General features: G+C 38.2%; 2 protein-coding genes across 3 annotated transcripts in view; one reads left to right on the top strand and one right to left on the bottom strand.

Moving 5' to 3' along the window:
* Positions 1-14,098, bottom strand: part of myom2b (myomesin 2b) — a 29,837-nt gene extending 15,739 nt beyond the window's left edge. Inside the window, exons 1-19 of the mRNA XM_085167376.1 lie at positions 13,956-14,098; positions 12,106-12,209; positions 10,434-10,491; positions 10,136-10,290; positions 8,497-8,580; positions 6,518-6,606; positions 5,400-5,450; positions 5,037-5,201; positions 4,472-4,633; positions 4,122-4,263; positions 3,352-3,551; positions 2,881-2,934; positions 2,519-2,646; positions 2,100-2,283; positions 1,550-1,724; positions 1,322-1,443; positions 1,031-1,218; positions 657-783; positions 355-533 (exon numbers count right to left, since the gene is read on the bottom strand). Of these exons, the coding sequence (XP_085023502.1) occupies positions 355-533; positions 657-783; positions 1,031-1,218; positions 1,322-1,443; positions 1,550-1,724; positions 2,100-2,283; positions 2,519-2,646; positions 2,881-2,934; positions 3,352-3,551; positions 4,122-4,263; positions 4,472-4,633; positions 5,037-5,201; positions 5,400-5,450; positions 6,518-6,606; positions 8,497-8,580; positions 10,136-10,290; positions 10,434-10,491; positions 12,106-12,188 (2,346 nt within the window). The 5' untranslated portion in view covers positions 12,189-12,209; positions 13,956-14,098. The remainder of the gene's footprint in view (positions 1-354; positions 534-656; positions 784-1,030; positions 1,219-1,321; positions 1,444-1,549; positions 1,725-2,099; positions 2,284-2,518; positions 2,647-2,880; positions 2,935-3,351; positions 3,552-4,121; positions 4,264-4,471; positions 4,634-5,036; positions 5,202-5,399; positions 5,451-6,517; positions 6,607-8,496; positions 8,581-10,135; positions 10,291-10,433; positions 10,492-12,105; positions 12,210-13,955) is intronic.
* A 2,340-nt stretch (positions 14,099-16,438) lies between these two features.
* On the top strand, positions 16,439-24,651 carry rnaset2 (ribonuclease T2). 2 transcript variants are annotated; one of them, XM_085167415.1, is made up of 10 exons: positions 16,439-16,607; positions 17,414-17,491; positions 17,607-17,661; positions 20,401-20,450; positions 20,763-20,820; positions 21,118-21,182; positions 23,264-23,377; positions 23,497-23,542; positions 23,769-23,843; positions 23,941-24,651. In XM_085167415.1, the coding sequence occupies exons 2-10, from the start codon at positions 17,421-17,423 to the stop codon at positions 24,133-24,135; spliced, it is 729 nt and encodes a 242-aa protein (XP_085023541.1). In that variant the 5' UTR covers positions 16,439-16,607; positions 17,414-17,420; the 3' UTR covers positions 24,136-24,651. The 2 variants fall into 2 exon arrangements, with proteins under 2 accessions (XP_085023541.1, XP_085023550.1); XM_085167424.1 differs by lacking the exon at positions 16,439-16,607 and adding an exon at positions 17,063-17,180.
* Positions 24,652-25,747: the final 1,096 nt, after the last annotated feature.

Raw genomic sequence — 25,747 nt, 5'->3', positions numbered from 1 at the left:
TTTTTGTACTATTTCACCAAGTAATTACTTGGTTCATCCACTAGATGTCAGCGTCACACAGTCTTTTGTACCTACACTGCTGCAGTTTTGGTAGTGGTAAATAAAGTGCTGGAAAAAGTGGATTAAAATTGATGTTTTGGGGAAAAAAAGTTCAGTAAAGATGAAGAAACACACTGTTACATAATAAACATGATGCACTGCAGTTTACACTTGTTTAAGCAGTGCCAACATTTAGTTTAACCTATATGTTATATTGTAAATTGAAAGCATTATTCCAATTTCTTTTGTCTTGCGTGCTTGAGTAAAATCTTTGATGAGCAGTAACCTCTATGATTTATAGATTGGAACCCTCACCTTTAGGAAGCGGTGACTGGCAGCTTTTTCATTGGCTGTGATCCAGTTAGCAGTACCCTTCTTGGCATACTCAACATGGTAGCCTGTGATTGGTCCAGAACCAGTGTAGACAGGCTTTTGCCACTCAACCACCAATGAATTATCTCTCACTTCACAAAAGGTCAGGTCATAGGCTGGGCCTATATGAGCCAGATGATGAGAGGAGAAGAACAACAATTCCATATTTATCTTTCTAGAAGTGTAAAAGCTTCACTTTTGACTCAGAGTTTGAAGTCAGTCACTAAAAAGTGAAATTTACTAACCAGGTTCTGGCATTGTCCAGGCATCACATGTAAGGTCTTCTGAATGTTTGGACGCTGGTCCAAGACCAGCCAGGTTGGCTCCATAAACCTGGAACTGATAGACTGCTCCCTCTGTCAAGTTCTCCACCTTTTAATAAAATGTTACATGGTTAACTAAAATCCTAGTTATCATTATCAATCTAAACACAATGGACATGCCACTTTCAGAGTTGAACAGGCCAGTTTTGCACAAAATAATCAGACCATCCCAAATAAAATAATATGTATCTTAACTTTTGTATGATATATAATAAGAGTATGCAAGTATGTATGCAAAATTGTGGCCCTCTTCTGTTTGTTTTGATGTTTGAATGTTATAAAAAGAGTCCAAATACCTTATAAACTCTCTCTGTGGTTGGTGGGATATGAACCTCCCTCCACATGGTTGTTCCACTACGTCTTTTGTCCACATAATACTCTTTGACCTTTGCTCCTCCAGAGCGAAGAGGCTTCTTCCAGTTCAGGATCATTGAATGGCCGTCGCAGTACAGCAGTGCAATGTCATAAGGAGCAGATGGGTTGGCTGTAAGAACGGTATTGAGTTTTAATTCTTTAAAATGAAAAGGTTTGGGGCAGTTATCATGGTTAACATCTGCAGTAGTGAGCAAATAGTTGGCATTACTGACTAAGGGCAGCCTTGACAGTCAAAGGTGCAGACTCCTGGGATTCATCACTGAGACCCAGCTCATTGATAGCCTGGACGCGGAACACGTAGGTTTCTCCTGTGGTCAAACCACTAACCACAAACCTGAAGAGACACAAACGTGACACAAAGCCCATTGTGTAATAAGCAGCCAGAGAAAAAAATCTATTTTTGAGCCCAACAGTGTGTTTGTGTGTCGCTAGAAACATACCTGGTGTTCTTGTGAGGTTTGTGATTGGCTGAGTCCCAGTTCTTGGATCCTTGCACACACTGGTCAATGTAATAACCAATCAAATTATTAGGTTCCTTTGGAGGAGCCCATTGGATGAGGACAGAGGTGTCTGTTTCCCTTGTCGCAATCACCTGACCAGGAGCGGATGGTACGCCTGCAATTGATTAAAAAAAAAAATAGCTACATAATATTGTAATTACAATTAAGGACACTTTATATTAGGAATCTTCTGGTTTTCAAGTGGGTGCTACTCAGTATCTATACAACAACCCTCTTACACCTGACCATAATTTTTATGTCAGCTTCATGTTTGAAACATTATATGACTGACTTGTTAACAGTCATAAAGCTATTTTAAAATCTCTCAGCTGACATATTGAAAACATTTTGTAGTAAGCAGTTCAGAAGATCACCCACACCACATTTTGTTGTGAAGTAACATATAAATACAATTAAAGGTGTTGCAACTGGTAATTGGTAATAATAAACACTACTGCTGTGTAACAGGAAAGGAAAAATGGAGGCAAACCTTTGAGTTCCTGAGTCTGAATAGGTCCAGTTGGCTCTGATGGCTCACTGGTCCCATAAATGTTGGCAGACAAAACTCTGAATTTATATTGTTTTCCCTCTGCCAGGTCAAAGACGGCATAACGAGGAGATCGAATAGGGACCTGGGTGTTAACGCGCTGCCATGCGCCACTGTCTGCCATGCACTGTGGAGAGACGGAGACATGGAAGCAAGTTTGTTTACACTTTAAAAATGTATTTTATTTTTTCAAGGCTTGTCTCTATATGTGTTATACAGAAGACCTGTAAAAATAGTTGAGGCACACAAGTTGATGCAGCTGCATAATATAAAGGAGAAAAAACTGCTGTTACTGCTTCGTCAAACTATAAACAACTGTTGAGGGGGAAGTCAGTGAATTAGAATATGACATAGTTTGTTACCTTTTCTATGTAGTACCACATGGGAGCGCTGCTGGTGTACGCTGGGGCTTTCCAGCTCAAAACAACATAGGTCCTGTCTGTTTCTGAGGGATTAATTCCTGATGGAACACCTGGAGGCTTTCCTTCAGCTACAAAGAAACAAGACTGAAAACGTTAAAAATACAATACTTATTGTATGTGGCATAACAAATACACGAACCAGTCGCTTCCTTGCGTACATCTGTTCAATTGTTTAACACAAATATCTAATCAGCCAATCACCAGCAACGTATTGCATTTCAACTTGGAGACATGGTCAAGACAACCTGCTGAAGTTTAAACAGGGCATCAGAATGTATGTATCATCTTCAATTCAAACCCACCTTCAACTTCGTCATGGTAAGACACGACATCCAGTCTTCCTCCAAGCCTTTTGGCTACAGGAAGATAAAGAGATGATCATCATGTGTTTGTGATTGATACTGAAGTTTTTTTGAGATAATTTTAAATACAAATTTGTTGTTTATATAGGAGCTGAACATGTACCGTATCTAATGCTATAAAATAGACTGATTAGTGTGTATTTTACAAGTCTAACCTGCCCCCAAATAAAAGCCTGAGATAAGTACAATATGACATAATTTAATAAAAAACACATTATGTAACTATGTGCTTTAAATCAAGGCTGATTGTAATTCTACGTGAATAACTGTTTAGCAAGAAACAAGAAGACAGTTATAATTTCAAACAATAGTGACTACAATAGTGACAACCTGACACATGGCAAAACTTCAAAACACTGTATTTTTAAGGTGAGCTTAGACATTTCTCTGTATTAGTGTAGTTAAACCCACCGTGAAGCCTCTCAAACTCAGTGGGGTCCATAGCAGTGATGGGATCAGACATACGAGAAGGTTTGCTGATTCCATGGGAGTTAACAGCTCTGACTCTGAAGTAGAAGGAGTGCCCTTCAAACAGCCCAGACACTGGATATTTACAGATCTTTATGGGGTGATCGTTACATTGGGTCCAGTTTTCAGTTCCAACCTCACATCTAAGAAGAGAAAAGATGAGAATGGCGCAGAGTTAATGAGATGAATGCAAATAGAAAGATCTGACAAAATACTGGTATGGCATGGAGTCATTATAAACAAGTAACTATTGCAAAGAGTAATATGTGTACAAGTTTATAATGGATGTTTTATGTTTTTGTGTATGCTACCATATTATTAAAAATGCTGATTGGTATATGAGATCAGAACAGTGTACCTGTTGGAGCCTCACTGAAAGCACTTGTGTTGAAATTATCTGTTCATTATGATGCTAGACAAAAAAAAGACATAAGCAGGAAAAGAGCTTCCTAAGCAAAAAAATGTAGCCGATAGGTAGCAGAGCATGCCCATTCCTGCTCTGTTTAGGTTAAAATATGAGGGACAGAATAAATAAACAAAAGCAGCTGTGTATTTTATGTGCAATAAAGAGAACATGGACTGCCCCTCTTCCTTGAGACAAAAAAATGGTAATTTGATACTCAAGTAAGCTCAATAGGATTACTTAAAGTAATTAGTTTGTCTTTATGGTGGCCAGTTAATTTGTTTATGGCGTTTATACCAGTAACTCTTACTTGTCGACAAAGTATCCCAGGATTGGACCCTCTGTAGTTGTATTAGGAGGCTTCCATGACACAATGACATAGTCTCTATTGGCATCATGGATCTCGATGTCCATAGGAGCACCAGGTGCAGCAGGGACTGGAGGAGGACCATCTAGACAGGAAGTGATGATGTGCATTGTTTTAATAATCACATTATTCATAAAAAATAAGAAGCAATAATAATTAGCATTAGCAGTTAGCAGAATAAGTATTATGTTGACAGCAAACCCGTATCAATTTCATAAAATCTAAGCTCCAGTTTCCAAACTGGATTTAGAAATATGTTAATCTTATCCAGTCCAACGCTTGGCTCTACTTACCTGCGACTGAGACAAAGGCGCTGTGTTCTGCGGTGCCTCCTTTAGTGACCATGCGCAGGGTATAGAGACCCTCGTCATCTTTGTAGAGATTTGGAAGAGTCAATTTGCTGAATCCTCTACCAGTTTCAATCTTCACCCATTTAGAGTCAAACAGACGAGTGTCTAGGGAAAATGAGACAGGCTCATTGACTCAGCTTCACCGCATAACTCTTATGAACCTCAACTATAAAATGCAAAAATAATGAAACATCAAGTTTGAGTAAATAAAGCCTTTCTGCATACAACAAAATTAAGCTAGAATTTTCTTTTATACCCCAGACACACACGTAGCAAATGAAACGGCTCACAAATTTGGGGTGATATTACTTGAGTCTACTTAACTGCTTTTGGTATAATTAATAGGCAATAAAAATAGTGTCCATAACATTTTCTAATTTTTCCACTGCTGTGCCTCTGGCTGCATGTCGGCTAGATTGGGTCAGGCAGTCACTGTGGCATTTAGCATATATTACTAGCAATTATAGGGTAATTACTGTATCATAAAGTGCTATTTTATATCAATTACCATCTCTGTACCACTGTGCCTCAGGCTGTAGGTTTGCCAGGTTGGGTTCCAGGGTCATGGTAGCAGAAAGGGTGGCAGATTCACCCTCGGTAGCGAACACTGGTCCAAACATCTCCAAAAACGTAATGTGGATTTTAGTGTAATGGATCTTTGGAAGCATAGAAGCTGGGGCAAAGAAGAGAGATAATATGAAAGAGATAGTAGAACTGGTGGTAACAGCATGTTGCTTCACACGCACTTTTGAAAGGAGAATAGAGGAATATTATGTTAACTTATATTAAATAATATAATTGTATTACAGTTGTAATTTATGAGTATTTTAAAATCTAGTGCTGATGTTCTGGAGGTAATTACTTTGCCTACCTGCATAAGGCAGCCATGCATATGAACAGGACTCTTCCTCCTGCTTGAATCCTGCACAAAAAAACAACAAAAAACAGTAAACGTTGTGTGTGATTGGCAGCAACAGCCAGCTGAAATAATACAGATGTGCAGTTACAGATTTGTATGATTCATGTTTTTATGAATAACATTTATTGTAAAATAATCCTACATTAAATTTGTTGAAATGTTGCTAATTGCACAAGTAACTCATCATAGTAAACACTCAGCTGTAGGTATAGACACTTTGTGAAGTAGCCTCTAGTCTCAGAAGCGAAGCCAAAGTCAGCAAAAGAACAATCCTGTGGTCTGTGTGTGTGTGTGCCTGTGTTGGGTGGGGGGTCTGATTGTATGGAAGTTTATTGGGAAAAGTTTAAGTTATGATTTAATTTGCTAGTTTGGAATCCTGTTTTGCACAATTAGGGTTGATTTTGTAACATATGGTCCCATAGTGAATTAGCCTTCCTATTTAGAGAATAGTGGGTTATGATTTGGGGTGTGATTGTATTTCGATTATTGGGCTTAATAGGTTGCTACTGTAAAACCACGTCCATGGTTTCCTAGTTAGACCTAGTTCCTGTCACAGAGTTCCCTAATTGCTTACAGCAATCAGTCTCATCGCTATTTGCTCGTGAGGCAGCATCAATTAAATAATTACTGGAATTTGATTTATGGAGTACAAGCGGTGGTTTTGCTCACACATCACTGTGGTTTCTTCTGATTGGTCTGGGCATGTTGCCTGCTCCATATCAAGAGTTTGTGTACACCTTGTCAAGTGTACAGTCCCTGATGTAAGTTAACCTCTCAGTGTCACAAGTATAGCACTGGTTTCACAAAGTCTTTATTGAGTTGATTGAGGCAAGCTATGGATTGTAGCAAAAGAGTGGTAGGTCGTGCGAATGGGTGGCAGACTTGGGGTGTTTTGGTACTTTGGCTAAGTCAGTTAGCAACACTAAACTATAAACAAATGTTTACATTCTTGCATCTGGTCTAGAGTTTGGGGGTTGGCTTGTGTGTGTATGAGAGTCAGCGTGTGCAACCCTGTTGCACGTCCATTGCTTTACACTTAAAGCCTCTGGTTATCAGATTGAATGACTTACTCTTCACAATAATGGAGGCCTGACTGGAGGCTTGTCCATGGAGGTTTACAGCCATAGCAGTGTACTGAGCTGTATCATCAGTTGAGCATCTGCAACACAGAATAAACATAAAATGGTTGCATTTTGATCAAAAGATTTCCCAACAGATTGCAACAGATTACAGCATAAACGAAATGGTGATTGAGCACTGTGTCATACTTAGCATACTTAGCTAAATTCTGGGACTTCATGGCAATCTTATGGATTTTACAGTCATCTGTGAAATTACCGAAACTGCCTAAATAGCAGGTGAGCTACATATTAGAAGATCTGCCCTGACAGGACTAACTGTTCTCTACTGACACATTGCCACTGTGCATTTTCTCCTACAGCGTACATGAATCCACTTCACCAAATGAGCAATTATTCCCCACATGAATGCTTCATGTTGCCAGGGATAATGAGCAGTGGAGAAGACAGAGCACAGATTGTGTAAAGCCCCATTCACAGACACAGATCAACTAACAATGCTTGGTTTACTTATTCAGAGAATGTTTTGGTTTAGACCCACAGCTTTCCTTTTAGGAAACACCATGTGCCAAATCTCACCTGACAAACAAAGTAAAGCTTGCAGAATACTCCGTGCATAGTCCTTTGAGTTGGAAACAAGGCCACAGGGCAGGGGGTTAATTGTATCTTCTGAGTGAGCGGATTTTATAATCTGCCAATATGTTAGAGCTGCAATGCAGTTCATCACAAACACTGTGTCTTGTAAGCTTTCTCTACGTTATATTTACATAGAGGTTACTGGATTTGTTTTCTTTAGAGCAGTGTAGCTACAGATCTTTGGCCATTCTGGCAAGTTGCAAAACTTAATTGGTCTTTTTGTTTCTGCTCATACCGCTCACTTTTCCACAGCCGTATGTTACACCTTTAGCATGTGACATGAGACTTTGACCCCTTGACAAATTCATAAACTGATATAGTCATGAAAGAGGATGTTATTAGCATAAATTGCAGAAGTAATGTGGGGGAGAACAGCGAATGTACTCTCATTAAGTCGCAAATAACTTAAGCTATACAGTGTGTAGGTGTAGGACTCGTGAGGTGTCTATACATAACATAACTTCTTGCTGTCTATTTCTAACCCTGCTTAATGCCATGCTAAAGTTTTGCGGTAACTGTTATTTTAATTATTTAGCTATTTTAAAAAGTCATAAGTCATGGTAAGAATGCAGTACTCAAGAGTATGATGTGCTTCAGGTGTGTTTTTTCTCCAAGGAGTATTAACTGCTGGCTGTACAGTGTGTAAGTAAGGAAACAGCGGTGGCCTGAAAGATTCCCAGAGTATCACGTACCACTGAGGTCAGCACTTGAACAGCTGAGCTTCCACAGACTGGAGGGAGAGTAGGATAAGCTCCAGTCTCCTGACTGTAACTACACAGCCCGCCCACACCTTCAGGTGACAGACGGTAAACATCTCTGATCTAATTTTGTGCATGGGGCTTGAAAGAATTAAGGAGGAGGAGATTTCCAATGGCTCGCTACATATTCTTAATCCCGATATTTGGGCAGTGAGACCAGTGGCCTTGTAACTCAGTGCACTTCATCTTAAGAAAACATAGAAGCAGACAAGTACAAGCAAACTATAACCCATTTCCAAAAAAGTTGGGATGTCTTATAAAATGTAGATTTAAAAAAGTAACATCAAGGAGAGGGAGAGAGCCATACAGACATGGACAGAAAGAGACGGGAGTTTTAGATTGTGACCCATTCTTAAAGTTCCAAGTTAAAGGAAAAGTCCTTTGTGAGAAAGATGCACCACAGTGGGAAACGTTTTTCCCATTATTGTGCTGGACCGCTGTATTATTGGATTTTCTTCTCTTTTGGGGTCTTTACCTTACAATATAAAATCCCATGAGATGACTGCTATTAGTAAATTGGTGGCAGATAAATAAAAATATGTTCAAAAACTCTAACCTTTATTGAACTTAATGTACCTTGGGATCTCCAGGGAGTGGATTCCACCTTTGGCTTCAACCAGATATCTTCCAGACAAGTCCAGGATCATTCCATCTTTATACCTAAAATTGAGCAAAAACAATAGCTATCTTCATGAAGCATTGAGTAATAAAAGGTATGAATGCAAGGATGTATCCACAAGACCACAAAATGGCATTCACTATAGTCTAAACAGCATGATGCTGTTCATTACGTTTATTCTTGGGATTTTATGGAAACCTGTGACCCCGGAAAACTGGCTTCCTTTTCATCTTTTTACCTTGTAGTTTGGCCTTACCACAACAGACAAAAAGCTGGGAATGACACTTTATGAGAGACAGAACTCTCATGTCTGCATCAGCATTAAGATCAGCGGTAAACATAAAAAACACAGCTTGATGCCCACAGCATGTGATGTGGACTGAAGATCCAATCAGAAACTGACCCACAAGAATTTTTTGACCTTAACTGTGCTTCCTGCCTTATTTTGGTGCAATTTGAGACGGCAAGAAGCAAATGTCAACATTTATGTCCAAACACTAATTTAAAAAGATCTTTCACGTTGGATAGTAATTAATTGTATTAGACTGTGTTGTTAAATGTCTTGCGGACTGTCTCATCTAGCCGAGTGACTGACTCCACAAAGACCAGACTATGAGCACAACTGCGAGTGAGGTGATAATGCAAATCAGTAGAAACTTGTAAATCCTGATCGCCTATTTCCTCAAGATCGCTATGAGGACAGCCAAGTTACTGGCCATATATGCTGCACATGCAGCAGCATTAAAAGACATACAGTCAAATACATACATACATAATTTCATTAGGGATTAATAAAGTATTTTGATTCTGAAATCTGCTATTATAGTCTGTACTAGAGCAGACAATGCTATCCCTTAAATAGGTTTACGGGCAATAAGGCGTTAGCCAAATGTCTACAGTCTATATTGAATGAAGACTTTGGTGATTTTACATTTGTTGTTTTCTTAATATGCTGTCCTCAATGTTGATTCATAGCCATCTGCTGCTGGAATGCAAAGTCATGAATAAGTCCAAGATATGCACATGAGAGCACTTATGACAAGGCCTATCAGGAGAGCATTCTCATTTCATACCAGGCACAGAGCTGCAAACCCTGGGCCCATGGCATAGTCACTGCTCCTTAGGCAGGTCATAAACTGTGTTACAGGGATTATTCAAACCCTTCCTGAGATGAGGAGGGAGATTCTCAGCATCCATCACAGGGGTCTGTTGATGCCTAACTGGCATGTGAACTCCCACTTACTGTGAAACAGCAATGAAAGCACAACCATGCCCACACATAGAAAATGATGTGTGTGTGTCACAAACACAGTGGAGTAACCATTGCTAGCATACTGACTTAAGCGTAATAGTCAAAAATGTAGTGGTTAGTTAGCTACAATGTAGCAAAATATGGAAAGAAAACTAACAAATAAGAAGTCATATATCGACAGTGGGATCTTTTAACTTAATCGTGGATTTTCAGTGTCAGAAGCTACATCTCCTGGGAGCATGGGTGTTTTGTTTTGTTTTTTTGTTTTTTTAAATTACGTAAGTTCATTTTATGCAGACCACAGTGACAGTCAGAGTCAACAAATCATGTAGAGACCGACTTACCATTTTACAACAGGCATGGGGAAGCCCTCAACAGTACAGAAGATTTTGACTGGAGTGTTTTCAAACACCATGTGGGATCTGAGTCGGACCAGGAACTTTGGTCCCCTGATCATGGGCTCCTCACGCACATATTTGTCATCCAATTTTGTTCTTACCTAGACAGGTAAACAATAAGACCAGTATATGACAGATCATTTTAAAATCCATTGTACTATAAAGCATTAATATTAATAAAATCCACAGGACAGTTAAACAACAAATATAGAAGTCTTGATTAAAACAGTTACAAGATTCTTACCACTTCCTGGATGCGGGTTTTTGTTTTGTGCTCATATCTTTCCTCCATCGCCTCAGAGCTAAAGACAAAAACAGCAATAAGTCAGTTTCCTAAAACCATGATAAACCTGAGCCCTGTAAGCGGATAATTGAGCATCTAATATAAAATAAATAAAGATATCGTTACTTTGAGATGTGGACCGTCTCGGCCAAAAAACCTCTTACAGTAAGTAGCACTGGCTTCCCAGCTGTAATTTAAAAAATGCCTCATAGTATTTGGTCTATACTGTGGGACATGGTGCATGTTTCTACTCATTTATCAGTACTGACCTACCAAACATACATTGTACTTGCTGAAATGTGTGAACTTATTTTATGCATGCTTCCCAGTTTATGTCCCTGAAACACAGGGAATAATTATGGGAATAATGCAGGATGGGGAAAGACAACTAAACCTGACCTTAAACAGGAAGCTATCAACAGGCTATCAACATGCACTCATCTGTGAATCTATGACCCCTCTGGCAGTGTGATCACGGCTGTCAGAGTCTTAAGAGTCACACTGAACAGAGGGCAAATTACAGATTATCACCTCACTGCTCGACACCTGCAGTTTTTTTGTGTGTGTATTTTTTTTCTAAACTTGCCTAGATCTTGATTAATCACACAGCCATTGCACAACTCTCACTTTTAGCAGCTTATTTGCCAAATATATAAGATCTTGGCTAAAGTCTGATGTAATATTATTTGTATATAACATTATGGATACTCCATAGCAGTGTTGTTCATTGCTGTTGTTTAAAAAAACAAAACAAAACCCTTCAGACAAAAAGTAACTCCACAACTGCCACCAGAAGTGCCCTTCAGCCCCTAAAGTCAAGGAGATCTTGAAAGCTGGCAGCAATAAACAACAGTTGGTACGGTGATCTGCCATCTGGGGCAGGAGCAGCAATGCAGCATTTTAAGTCAGGGAGATGAGTCTATCCTTGACCTTGACCGGGAGTGACTCTTAGTATTTGTGTCACACAGAGATTTGCCTTAAAATAGCTAAACATGCAAATTTTGTGGTGCACTTTAAAGGAGATTGGGTAAACATATGAGGAAGGAAAGGGAACATATTCATGCATCTCTTCTGTTTTTAGTGGTATAAATGCACCTGGAATGGCTGTTTTATCTAAAATAATATAATTTTTGAGTATAAATAGGGAATGGAAATAATAAATATTTTTAAATAGTTTCAGTAGAGAATGAACAAAGCAACCAGAGTACCTGTTAGTACTCTTTTTTGAGTCGCACATACACACAAGCAGACATGAAAACAGAAATGGTAACTAATAATAAGAAAAATCACTAATTTAAGGACAGATTTTACAGTAGCAGCCTTTTTATTCATTTACACTATCAAACCTAATCAAATTTAGGAAACTCACCATAAAGTTAACAAGAAAATTACAATGAAAAATCTTCCTTACTCATAGGAGTACCTTAATCAAGTATGAAATCTTTTCATAAAGCTTTTACTAACCACCTCATAGTCTTTATGTTAACCTGGTTAGTCCTTCTGTTGCTTACATGGCTTCATTCACAGGTTTAGTTGTACAAAACCTTACTACTGTTGCACATCTAATATTAGTAATATTATTAGGACAATTTAAGTAACTTAAAACTATAAATAATACAGAGTCTCTTGGTACCTGCTATATTCTTTAACCACATACTGGCTCTGTTTGTGGTGGTATTCATGGTTGTAACTTCCACGTTTGATCCACGCTGACATGATGATGCCGTAGATATTGACCTGTTGGACCAGCACCACACATTACAAGATTGATGCATACAAGTCAGACTTGCAACACAAAGACAAACACTGAACGATTCTTGAAGAGATGCTTGAAATTTTGAAAATAGTCATTTCCAATTACATTTCAGCATGATGTTTTTATTTACTCGACCCTAAAAGGAAAAAAAACCAAAAAACTCCTAAACTTTGGAAACTTGAAGTCGGCATTATTCTCCTACATCCAAATTCATAAACACAGCTGACTGTCGGCTCCAGGAGTGACAAGATGATGGAACACATGGAACTATATTGATGGAACACACAGGCACAAATGTAAACAAAGGGCATGGACAAGTATGGATAAGAATAGCAACTGAAGTACAGCTGCAGCCAAGAGTGAGGTACCAGTTTGATAGCAGTAATGGCTTGTGTGTTTAACAATTGCCAATAAATATAATTTTCTAACAGATAAATTGAATAAATTAGACAAAAAGGAAGCCAGTTACTGTAACGTGACTAAGACAGCACGGCATTAATCCATTATTGATGATAAGGACGTAAAAACTGACACTAAAAACACAGAAAAAGAAAATGTTGCCATACAAACGTATCCCTGACAGTTCAGCATCCTTAAATGTGTCATCAACTATGTGCATGCTGCTTACGGCTGTCTGGCTCCAGCTTATTTAAAACGTTCATTATTAAGAAGATTTCAGGAAATGTCTCATGTATAATCTGAAGTCTTTTTCATTTGTTCTGTGTTTCATATAAACAGAGTAGATGTGGACTTCAAGGCAAGAGAATACAGTAGCTTTGTCTTACATCATCCACACACACAGGGGAGTATAACTGCCTTGCATCACCTCATAGTCCTCAGGGACCAGAAATAAGGTCAGATGAAACGTGAAGTGATACTGCGGCCCAACCTCCCTCCCTGAAGGCAACTGAGACGTGCTGCACCGGCAAAAACATTTCTACTTCCATGTCTTTGAAACACACTGCTAAGATTCAGTGTCACTGTATGCATTACTTCTATTGGCCCAAGGCGATCCTCCAAGCAGAAAGTCAGCCACAGTAAAAAAACAAAACAAAACCCTTGCCTCCAACCTCTATCCCCAAACATCAAAAATAATCATTCTCATTTGAATAATGGAGCACAATATTTTATTTATGTCCATCACTCGTATTTTGCCCTTTTACAGTCATTATATTTTCCCTGAAATGGGTAACCACAGTCTTACTGTAACTGTCTGACTATTTGGTATTAGCAAACATACTGTGGGTGTTTGAATTTCTCCAGTCTGACCATAAACACTTCTACCTAGATGCAAAACTAGTGGTAGCAACAATACAGTAGCTCAACATTGGCTCAAGTGCTTGTACATTTTCTAACTTGAGGCATAATCTTTGTTAGTGAATAAGTGAGCTCAAGTATACATGAAACCAACACATTTAAAGTCCAAGCATTGCACACCGACAGACAGCCCTCTGTTGGTCACTCATTTACTCCAAATGAATCACCACATATCGCGAATGCAGTAATTAATATTCATAATAAAATGAAATTAATATATAGTATCACTCATCACATTGAGTATCATTAATAGCTCTGACTAAGGAGCATGAAACATCTCTTGGCTGTGCCTCGGTCTGTTCTCTCTATGCCATCCCACTGATCCCACCAGCTATGCTTGGATTTGAAACAAAGCTGCAGATCCAGAGGAGAGAGGAGCATAAAACTGAATTTAAAATTGATTTTCTTACCCCTTGAGATTCCCTTTGCAGCGACTTCGGCTGTCAAGCTGAATCCACAGGGAGTCAGCCTAAACCAAGTACAGGGCCAACAAAACCACCACCCGTCTTCAACTGTTCCCCACCTGCTTCTCCGTGAGGCCTTAAAAGGAGACAGAGCTGCCTATATATAACCAGTATCCTTCAAGACTCATAATTACTGGAACCAGTAAACTATTTGATTAATAGAGTTTATTCATTACACTTTGTAATGGAAGCCAACCGATTTGTTTCTGGTATTCCAAATTAATGGTGCATGCTTAATAAGGACTTATTTAAGTATACGAGAGCACACAGACAATGCAGAGAATCTGACAACAGTGATGCTATGTTTTGGGAGGGGGGGCAATACCACACTTTCACCAGCAGCACTTTTAGCCCCACAGACTAGACAGCAGTATGGAGAGCTTTCAAGTAGCACTTAACTAATGAGTTGTACCATGCCACAATAGCATGTTAATGAATAATAAAATGTGTCACTGTATGCATCATTATAGAGCTTTTAAAACATGCACACTCAAACTGAGGAAAACAGATTTAAATTCTGTATTGCAATGGCTGGATACGGGGGATCCTGAGTTTATAGCTACATTTAAATCTAGCTGCATATTAGTTAATACTAGACCCTCTCTAAGGTCTTTCACCATTCTGTGCTGAGAAATGTCTTGAGACACTGTGCCACATGCTGAACTTTGGCCAGGGTCTATTTATAAAAATAGCTACAGTTACAGCTTGACTATTCCTGACACAGTGGAGGAGCTTTGAAACACATTTCACATCTGAGACAAAATCACATGAGTGGACAGCATAAGTCACATTTGGAAAAAGGGAAGACGGAGAGAGGGAGGCATGGCTGTGGTTTCACGTGGTGCTGATGACATAGACAGGAGAATGAATACGCCAAACAAAAGATGAGACTACAAGAAAAGCTGATTTAGACAAACACCTAGTCAGTTTAAAATTGATGTGACTGGGGATTAATGCTTTCCAGAGAGATGCTGTTTTTAACAAGTTATATTTGCAGGGGTCAATTTTTTCCATCAATCAGCAGCTCCTGAAATAAAGAAAAACTGACCTGTGCAACAAACAGATAATCCTTAATTTTAAACTCTTCATGTAAAAGATGAATTCCCAAAAACCAGTCCCTGCTTTTTTCAATATTATAACATATCACCATGTCAAGCAGACAGTAAATAATACCCTTTATCCTGATCTCTAATCTCTAAAGCCATGGTTCAGTATAAATAATAATAATAACTGTTTAAATATCCTGTGACTCATCTAGTTAAGTAGAATGGCTTAAGTATAGTCTAGAAATTACAGAAAAAAGTGTGCGTGTCTGTGTCTATCTGTGTGGTGGTGCTGGGGGTAAAAACAAAACCATAAGCTTTTGTGGTAGGAAAAGAGCCCCCTGTTGGTAATTTAGTATACTCTCCCTGATCATTTTGCTACATCATGGTTAACACTGAGCTAAAAACAGACAGTACAGACATATGGAGTCTAATCAGGCTCCGTTTATGATGGAAAACACTTTTTAACAGCCAGCCTGAAGAGACAAGAGTGAAAGAAATTAGAAATGTACCTTCCATACCTTTAGTTTGACACATAATGGACAATAATGGGGCTTCGTATTTATTATGGCTGGCCTATTCATTTAGATGCTAAGTGAAAAGTAACAGGAGAAGCGTACTGTATACAGTACATTTAACCTACTTTATGTTGAAGACAGTTTTGCCAATGCTGACCAATTTCTGTTGAAAACATGCAGTCATTGGTGCTGACAGAGTAAATCAGCTTTCTCGCGTGTTCACTCTGGGCTTTTTAATCCGCAGACTAGCTGTCACACGCTTCCGTTTTCGTGTTCTGCATAGCTGGTGCCAACTTGTCAAAAAATCCCAAATAGATGTCAATCTACAAAGTCGCAAATGACATGTGAAGTAAACTCCCCGTTTTTTTTCTAAGCCTAGCATAGGCACGCATAAGCAATCCACCAGGCTATCTGTCAAGAAATATGTTTTAAAGAAAATAAAATGACTCAGATTGAATAATTCATTTTGTGTTCTTGTTTTGATTTTTGTCTCAATAATATCTGTAAAACGTGTCTGTACAAACTCAAAATATGCCTATATTTCTTTTTCTTTCTTTCTTTTTTGTCTTCGCTTTAGCTGTGTCTAAGAATGATCAACCTCACGGTTAACACTGAGGCTGAAAAACTTGGAAGTTGTAATGCTGATGACTGTGTAATACGTTTGTACAGTAATTCTAATATGACGACGATGGCATTAATAATATACTCAACATATTTTTGACTGGAGGATAGGGACGTCTGTACACTGTTGAATCAACGCACCACATTTGAAAATATCACCGGCAGACTCCGGAGAATAAATGAAGCCACCGGTTCTGCTGCGTGATGACGCATGAGCGGAGCATCGCTTCTGATTGGCTAAGTGAACAGGTAGGTAGTGACGCGAGTGTGGAACATAAACAACAAACAATGGGCTGTCGGTTATAGATCGTGTGAAGTACTTTAACCGACAAAAGCTATTAGTTCTTTAGCTATTAGGAAACTGTTTCACATTTGAGAACTATTGCGAGTTTCGGCTGTGACGTATTTGACGCAAGGTGAGAGATTTTAAAAATATGTTATGTGTGTGTAATACGATCTTTTTGCTGACATAAAAGAGTCGGGCGTTTCATGCTAAATTATTGTTTTTAAACGTCGATAGCTAGATTATAGTTTTTGCAAATGCATCTACTGTAGCTAATTTTGGTTAATGTAAACTAGTACCGTAAACAATCTAATCACACCGCGTAAAAGGGTCGTTAAAAGTTCTCTGTGGCCATTTCTTTATTTCCTTAACAACAGGGGTGACTCTAGACGATTTTACATTGGGCTTCCAAATGTTTTGTTTGGTCTGAGGGCAAGGTTGTTCCCTTAATCAGAATACAGTTTCACATATAGGTAAACTGAGTCAATAAAAGACCCACAAGTGTGTGTGTGTGTATATATATATATATATATATATATATATATATATATATATATATATATATATATATATATATATATATATTTAACAATATTTGTGTTGATAGACATTTCTCTCGACTGTATTTTTCATACCAGGAACAACAAACAGATATTAAAGTAGCTGTCCAAACAGGCCCAGTTAATACGTTTGTGAAACTTTGAAGGTATTTAAACAGCATTTTATATCTGTTTAAAGAGCGAGAGAAAAACTGCCGGGATAATGTTTTTGTCTTATTTTGTGCTTTTTGATTGTTTGTGTGTGTCAGTTACATATTTTCATCAGAATCCACAAAGCTGCGTGCTTACTGATTCCACACTGTATATGTAAAATGTAACGTGGATGTTTAGTTTTACATATAAGCTGCCATTTATTGACTAACCTGCTATTTTATTTTAGGACAGCCATGAGGCTCTGCTACCCCTTATTGATATGCCTGGTCCTAACCATGTCCTCATCTTTCATAATTTCATCCAAGTAAGTACAGACAAACACGTAGAAGGTGGTTCATTAGAATGTATAGATTTATGTAACGATAGACTGAATTTGTTTTCCTGGTTTTTGTTTTTTAAGAAATCTTTCTATATTTCAGACACATGTGGACCAAAATGATCCTCACCCATCACTGGCCAACCACTTTCTGTTCGGTGAGTTTGTATAATTAATGAAATCATTGCCCTTTAGTTATCGTAGTTGTGCAGAACCAGTTCCTGTCTTCCAAGTGAAGCAACCTTATATCAAAAAGGAAAACGTGCACTCATGGCAGCCACACCCAGATTGAACTCTGCTGACTGACTTTTTTTTTTTTTTTTTATAATTTAAAGTGTCATTATTTAATGCCAAGTGCCTCATATTTCACTTGTTCCATTCTTAGTTTTTGGTTCCTTTCCAAAACTTTTGAAGTATGCTGGGTTTGATTCAAGCTTATCAAGGTAGTTTCAAGGTCAGTATTATGAAAACACAGGGTTAGTATCACTTCTTACCTGGCTAACACTATGTATCTAACATGATACAGAACGTGTTCTTGTTTTTCAGTAGCAGCTGAAGTCTTTTCTTCATCTGTAGATCAGTAATAAAGCTCTCGTAGACACAACATTAACACAATGGCTTTCTCATGTTGACTGTAAACAGTTTTACCACAATTGCACCTTAAGCCCTTTAAAGCGTGAATGATGAAACAATTGCTAGAAAAGTCCTTTTATTTAAAAAATGAAAATAATATTATAATCTGTATGATTTTTTTTTTCATTTGTATCCCATCCCATCAGCCATTTTTGTGCAATTTGTTCCTTAAACATTTATTATGCAAGTTATTATTATTATTTATTTATTTATTTTGAGGGGGCAGGGGTCATAGTAATGATGCAGAAGTTTAAAAAATTCAAAGAGTTAATACTATACTACTGCACAGCTCATTTTTTGAATTAGACACTGTAATTGTAATCCTGCTGATTGGTGAGCTGTGTTATACTCAGTCTGTATTATGTCTTTAACCTCATCATACATTTCTATTAGTTTTATCCTCCTTTGTAGACTCAGCCTGTCCATGTTTGTGATCGTGATTGGTCAGATGCTGCCAATGCACTTGTAAATAGTCTGTAAAACCTGGGTCAGCTTATCAAGTTAATGGCCACCTTCATGTGATCACAGCCTGAGTATTAGTGTTAGGGGAAGTGAAACCAGATAACAGAATGTTATCCTGGGTATGTTGACTTCCTTTAGGACAGGCCTCAGAACAGTTCTCATATCCCACTGCATCTCTATTGTCAAGCTTTGGACTGAGTCTCCAAAAGGCAGATTTTGTTCATTTCAAGTCATTCTTTAGTAGATTTATGTGTGATTTATGAGGTAGATGTAGCTTTTATGGAAAAGTGCACCATGTACTAGAATACAGTTGCATTCAAAAATCGTAAATTTGTGCATAAATACTGACCTGAAACAGTCCCAAGAGTTCATATTTATCGGGAAATAAATACGAGGATAGTGAATTCCTGATAGCTCTGTAATTTGTCTTAAGCTATTTGCAGTTAATTTGAAGCTTTTTTTTTTATGCAATCCTGTTAAGTATTCACAACATCTGAGTCTTTGGCATTTGTTTGTATATTTATTTATTTATTTGGTCGTAAGAGTTTCAAAACGTGCTTAATTATTATCATGCAAAGTGAACAGACTGAGCTTGCAGTTCTCAAATATCATGTGATATCTTTGTGAGCTATTTGGTCGGACGTGTTGAGACTCTCCTTTGTCGAAGTAAGAGTTTCATTGTGATCACAAGTACGCAGTTACCACAACTGACGACACAAAATGAACATCCCCTTTTTTGTGGTTTTTGAAAGCACTTTTCCTGGTAATTATTCTGTCTTGTGAACTTCTCTTACTGAGCATGTCTGTGGGTGTTATATAAGGGTTTATGTCACATACACGACTGTGTCAGAAGGGCATGTCTGATTTGGTAACATCGATGACCCTCGATTAGTTGTACTGTTATTTAGGCATTTTGCTCAGGATGTCAGTTTGCCCTAGACGCGTTTCTGGCTGCTCTCGTTTATGTACACTGAAGATGGAAGCAATAAAAATCCACCACTACAAAGAAAAATACAGCACAACAACACAACAAACTGCAGGTCCCAAATGACCTTTAAAAAACAACAAAACAAATCAACTTCTCAACCTATCACACACACTGTAGCTTTAAAGGGGTTCCCCATTTCATCAGTCATCAAAGTTTCTGACTGTGTATATACGTTGAATACGTGGTTTCAGTTTCCAATGTGGAATGTGTTGGATTATAATATTATTTTATGCCATGTTAGACCCCTAATTAAAGATTGTGAATTATTATGTAGTTTTAGTTTGCATTATTCTCCTGAATTAGAAGAAGGTGATAACTATTACATTTGTTAAACTGATTTGCATTACATTAGACTGCTGATTTATTGTGAATGAATGATATTGTTTTATGATGCATTATACTGCTGAGTTATAAGAAATACTGTTCGCAGAAAGTCATCGCCTTATTTGTCTGATTAGAAGAGAACAGAACATACTGGAGAGGTTTTCTGCCCCATCTCAGCAGGAGCAGATAAACAGGGAGCCAAGGTCGTAGCTTAGGCGCTGTGTGAGAGAAAGAATGTGAATGTTTAGGCTTTTATGATTAGGTGGGGGCCACTAGAGGCTATAAGAGTTTGATCAATGCTCCACCATTTTGAGATCGGATGCTGTCTGCGCACAGTGTCCATCTCCCACGCGTGTATTCATTAAATCATCGTTTGACTCAACCCGGCCGGACCAGTGTTGTTATTTTTGGTTTTTCCTCTTGTATCCATCCCCAATATTTGAATCCGTGACAAATGATTATTAGAGTTGTCTATGTTTATATATTTTAGATGGAGCACTGTCAAAGCAACATTAGCCAGTGGACACTACATGGATTCTGGTAAGTGTGTGTGTGTGTGTGTGTGTGTGTGTGTGTGTGTGTGTGTGTGTGTGTGTGTGTGTGTGTGTGTGTGTGTAATACATTCCTGATTACAAGGATGTATTAAATGTTTTCCACCATATTGACTATATTAAGTGAATAATGAGGTTTTTTACTTGGTGAAAAAAATGAAATCTTTGGCCAAACCATTCATTACCACTGTTGTTATTGCTTGGCTGAATTATGTTTGTTTGTTTCTGTTTTGTTTATTTGTTTGCGTCAATATCCCCTTTTTTCTGTGAGTAAATGAAGTTCGAATCTTTCTTTTTTCAGGCCAGATGGTGGCGCTTTCTGCAATTCTTCATGGCATTTCAACTCTTCTGAAATACAGGTAAAACACTATTCAGAGTCTTTTTGTAAATATATTTTTTCTTAGGTGTGTGTAACTCATAGAAGATAATATAACACAAGCTTAAATACCAGTTTGCACATATTAAAAAAGGCTGGAATTAGTTCATGAAATGAATACACAAGTCTCCAAATAGCTGTTTTGAAGTGAAGCACCCAAAACTAAAAAAATACAAATAAGCATAGAAACCATTTGAAAAGGTGAATTTCTCCGGTTTTTATACTTTAGACCTTGAAGTGATGAATAAAACAACGCATGCCTTTGCTTGTATGTTTTCAGGACCTGCTCCCAGACATGAAGACGAGTTGGCCTGACTTGTTTGATCCCTTGTCTAATGACTTCTGGTATGTCTGAGCTGCTGGAACTATAGAGCACTTCTACTACCACTTTAGTGTTGCTTTAATTCAGGGATGTGAAATTAACTAAATTAATTTTACATAGTGGTCGATAAACAGTCTGAGGAATAAGATACCAAAATGTTTTTGTTTGTTTTTTTAAATTACACCCAGTTTTTATTCATTCACAGAAAATGTTCAATTGTTTTAATTTACTGTGGACTCGATGTGCAAAACAAAACAAAAAACCCCAGAAATTGTCATGCAACTGTTTATCTACAGTGGGGCAAAAAAGTATTTAGTCAGCCACCGATTGTGCAAGTTCCCCCACTTAAAATGATGACAGAGGTCAGTAATTTGCACCAGAGGTACACTTCAACTGTGAGAGACAGAATGTGAAAAAAAAATCCATGAATTCACATGGTAGGATTTGTAAAGAATTTATTCGTAAATCAGGGTGGAAAATAAGTATTTGGTCACCTCAAACAAGGAAAATCCCTGGCTCTCACAGACCTGTAACGTCTTCTGTAAGAAGCTTTTCTGTTCCCCACTCGTTACCTGTATGAATGGCACCTGTTTGACCTCATCATCTGTATAAAAGACACCTGTCCACAGCCTCAACCAGTCAGACTCCAAACTCCGCCATGGCCAAGACCAAAGAGCTTTCGAAGGACACCAGGAAAAGAATTGTAGACCTGCACCAGACTGGGAAGAGTGAATCTACAATAGGCAAGCAGCTTGGTGTGAAAAAATCAACTGTGGGAGCAATCATCAGAAAATGGAAGACATACAAGACCACTGATAATCTCCCTCGATCTGGGGCTCCACGCAAGATCTCATCCCGTGGGGTCAAAATGATCATGAGAACGGTGAGCAAAGATCCCAGAACCACACGGGGGGACCTGGTGAATGACCTGCAGAGAGCTGGGACCAAAGTAACAAAGGTCACCATCAGTAACACACTACAACGGCAGGGAATCAAATCCCGCAGTGCCAGACGTGTTCCGCTGCTGAAGCCAGTGCATGTCCAGGCCCGTCTGAAGTTTGCCAGAGAGCACATGGATGATACAGCAGAGGATTGGGAGAATGTCATGTGGTCAGATGAAACCAAAGTAGAACCTCCAAACAACTTGGAGGAAGAAGAATACTGAGTTGCATCCCAAGAACACCATACCTACTGTGAAGCATGGGGGTGGAAACATCATGCTATGGGGCTGTTTTTCTGCCAAGGGGACAGGACGACTGATCCGTGTTAAGGACAGAATGAATGGGGCCAAGTATCGTGAGATTTTGAGCCAAAACCTCCTTCCATCAGTGAGAACTTTGAAGATGAAACGAGGCTGGGTCTTCCAACATGACAATGATCCAAAACACACCGCCCGGGCAACAAAGGAGTGGCTCCGTAAGAAGCATTTGAAAGTCCTGGAGTGGCCTAGCCAGTCTCCAGACCTCAACCCCATAGAAAATCTGTGGCGGGAGTTGAAAGTCCGTGTTGCTCGGCGACAGCCCCAAAACATCACTGCTCTTGAGAAGATCTGCATGGAGGAATGGGCCAAAATACCAGCTACTGTGTGTGCAAACCTGGTAAAGACCTATAGTAAACGTTTGACCTCTGTTATTGCCAACAAAGGTTATGTTACAAAGTATTGAGTTGTATTTTTGTTATTGACCAAATACTTATTTTCCACCCTGATTTACGAATAAATTCTTTACAAATCCTACCATGTGAATTCATGGATTTTTTTTCCACATTCTGTCTCTCACAGTTGAAGTGTACCTCTGGTGCAAATTACTGACCTCTGTCATCATTTTAAGTGGGGGAACTTGCACAATCGGTGGCTGACTAAATACTTTTTTGCCCCACTGTATACTTTTAGCCAAAGAGGAGGTGTTTTTCAGTAGGAAATTTTCTGCGTTTCTTCATATTTATCATAGCTATCCAAGTGGTAGGATTGGAGTCTTTTCCCCCCCAGGCTTCATGTTTGACACCCCTGCCTTATACGAATGCTGCAACATGGTCTGTTTGAGCAGTCCAGTGAATCTTTAAGATAATATGAACATTTCCAAATAATTTTATTTGTGTGCTTTAGGAAATATGAGTGGAAGAAACATGGCACGTGCGCAGCCAAAGCCATTTCTCTGAACAGCCAACATAAATACTTCAGCAAGGCACTGGATCTGTATCATACACTGGATTTGGACAGGTACAAACCACTCGCATATTTACACGTTTATACATATGCACACCTGATTCCTGCAGTCCAGTCCAGAGAAACGCATACAGTTATTTTATGTATGGAAATGTCTGTTTTTGTTATTTTAGCATCCTGAAGAAGTTTTCCATCACGCCTTCTCCGCAATACTATAATGTAAGTAAACAAATACTTACATTATAGTAAGTATACAAATATAGTAATTGTATATTGTATACAAATACAATTAAATACATTGTATATTGTATACAAATACAAATACAATTAAACAAAGTTTAATTGTATTTGTACAATCCCAACTTAAATCTTGTTAGAAGTACCTCACAATGTTAAAGGTCATAACTGCAGCTTCTCTTATTTTGCTCCTGATGTGTCTGTGTAGTTTTCATACATTGAAGGAGTAATAGAAAACTTCTACCACGTCAAACCTAAGATCCAGTGTGGCCATTCAACAAAGGTACATTCCAGTTTCACTGAAATTATTTCAAAATTAGTTTTAACACATCAGCTGTTAAATTGTTAATTGGTATGTTTTTGATTGTTTGTTTTGACAGAATGACAGTTTCCAGGTTTTGGGGCAAATTGAGTTGTGTTTCAACAGTAGTTTCGCCCTGATGGACTGTGAGAAACACGTTTCCACGGAATCTGATCCTGATAGAGGTTGGGACTATCCCATGAATGTTGACAAGGGATCAGGGTTATCTGTGTGCAACCACGATGTGCCAGTTTACTATCCACCTGTTGAATAATACAAAAAACCCAATACTTTCACAAATTGAAATTGAACAACACACTATGATGATGATTCTTTTTTTATTCAAATGCATTGAAATTCTGACTGTGACTTGAATAAAAACTGCCTTTGATTGAAATGTTCTTTTTACGTCCTACAAACCAGGACGCACACTCAGGCACACTCCACTGTCACTTTGTGCTTTGCTGGAATTATATCCCTTCTGACTCTTACAAGTAGATAAGACTGCCAGTGCGCAGCATGGGTTTCTCTGCAGCACAGCAGGGGGCATTATGGTAATTTCAAGTCAGGACGGGCAGGGAGTTTAATATGCTGCACATTTGTAAATCTTCGTAGTGTGTATTTTTTTTATTATTGGTAGGCATATTTATTTCTGCATTGCTACATGTGCTTATATACCACCTATTGCGTGTCCTCTCTCCTGTTTTGGCATTTTTGTTTTGGTTTTGTTTTTGTTTTCAGAATCATGATAACCAAGTTTATCTGGCAATTCAGTATATATATATATATATATATATATATATATATATATATATATATATATATATACACAAATAAATAAAGCTACAGTGAAATAGATGATATGCATGTTTTGAGGACCATCTTTGTAAGCCCACAGTGCCACTTATGAACCACTTTATAACTGCCAAGTATGTGTGTTTGATGTTTCTTTTTTAGGTCTGTTTCCATAAATATAAGGTAGTATGCAGTAAATCCTTCATTTATTTCAATATTCATTAAGAGATGTGAGTGTCAGCACAGTACATTACACAAGATGGCATACAAGTTCACAGCACATCAGTTTTTGCTGACCTATGGCCTGAATAGGGTTTAGCACTTGTTTTGGAAAAGGTTATTTAACACTTCACCGATCTGCACACGGACTTGATTCTGTTGATGCTGTTGGACTGTGGCTTTTTGTGCATAGATGAATCATTTTAAATCTAATGGATTTTATTGTATCTACAGTAGATCAATGCTGTAGTGTGAAATTTCTGAACTAAGCATGTGTATCATTTTTTTTCTCACAATAAAGCCTTAAATATCTATTCAGTGTCTGCTATAATCATTATGTAAAATGTCATTTGATATGATGTATTATTTGCTTTAAAATTTTTTACATGCCACAAAACATGGGATGGTTTTAACATGCATCCTGACATGTAGTGTAGTATAGTGTCGTAGTAGTGTCTGTCTATATCGGTGTGTATAAATATTAATATGGTGATCTACTTATAGATCCTTAATCCCAACCGGACAAAGACACCAGTCCATAATCCTGAATCTCCTCCCACAACACTGCACAGCAGCATGACGAAACACATCTGATTACATTTTCATTAGCGGTAAAGTGACCTAACATTCTGTGCCAGTTACATCCAAATATAATCTAACATGAAACGATGCCAAAACCCCACATTTTTAGTCATTTCCAGGTTTAGAGATCACAGTTTGGGCGTTTCAGGTGAACTGCCCTGGATGAAGAATTTTAAACTTAATAAAAAAAAAAGAAAGAAAGAAGAAGAAATTAAGCCTTGGTCAGCCATGGACACTTGACCTAGGTAGAACGCAGTCCTCATTTACCCCTTACCTCCCTCTCAGTTTGG

The sequence above is a fragment of the Neolamprologus multifasciatus genome, chromosome 1 (assembly GCF_963576455.1).
Source record: "Neolamprologus multifasciatus chromosome 1, fNeoMul1.2, whole genome shotgun sequence".
NCBI lineage: Eukaryota > Metazoa > Chordata > Actinopteri > Cichliformes > Cichlidae > Neolamprologus > Neolamprologus multifasciatus.
The sequence above is the reverse complement of the archived record's forward strand: the minus strand, read 5'-3'. Positions and strand labels throughout refer to the sequence as shown.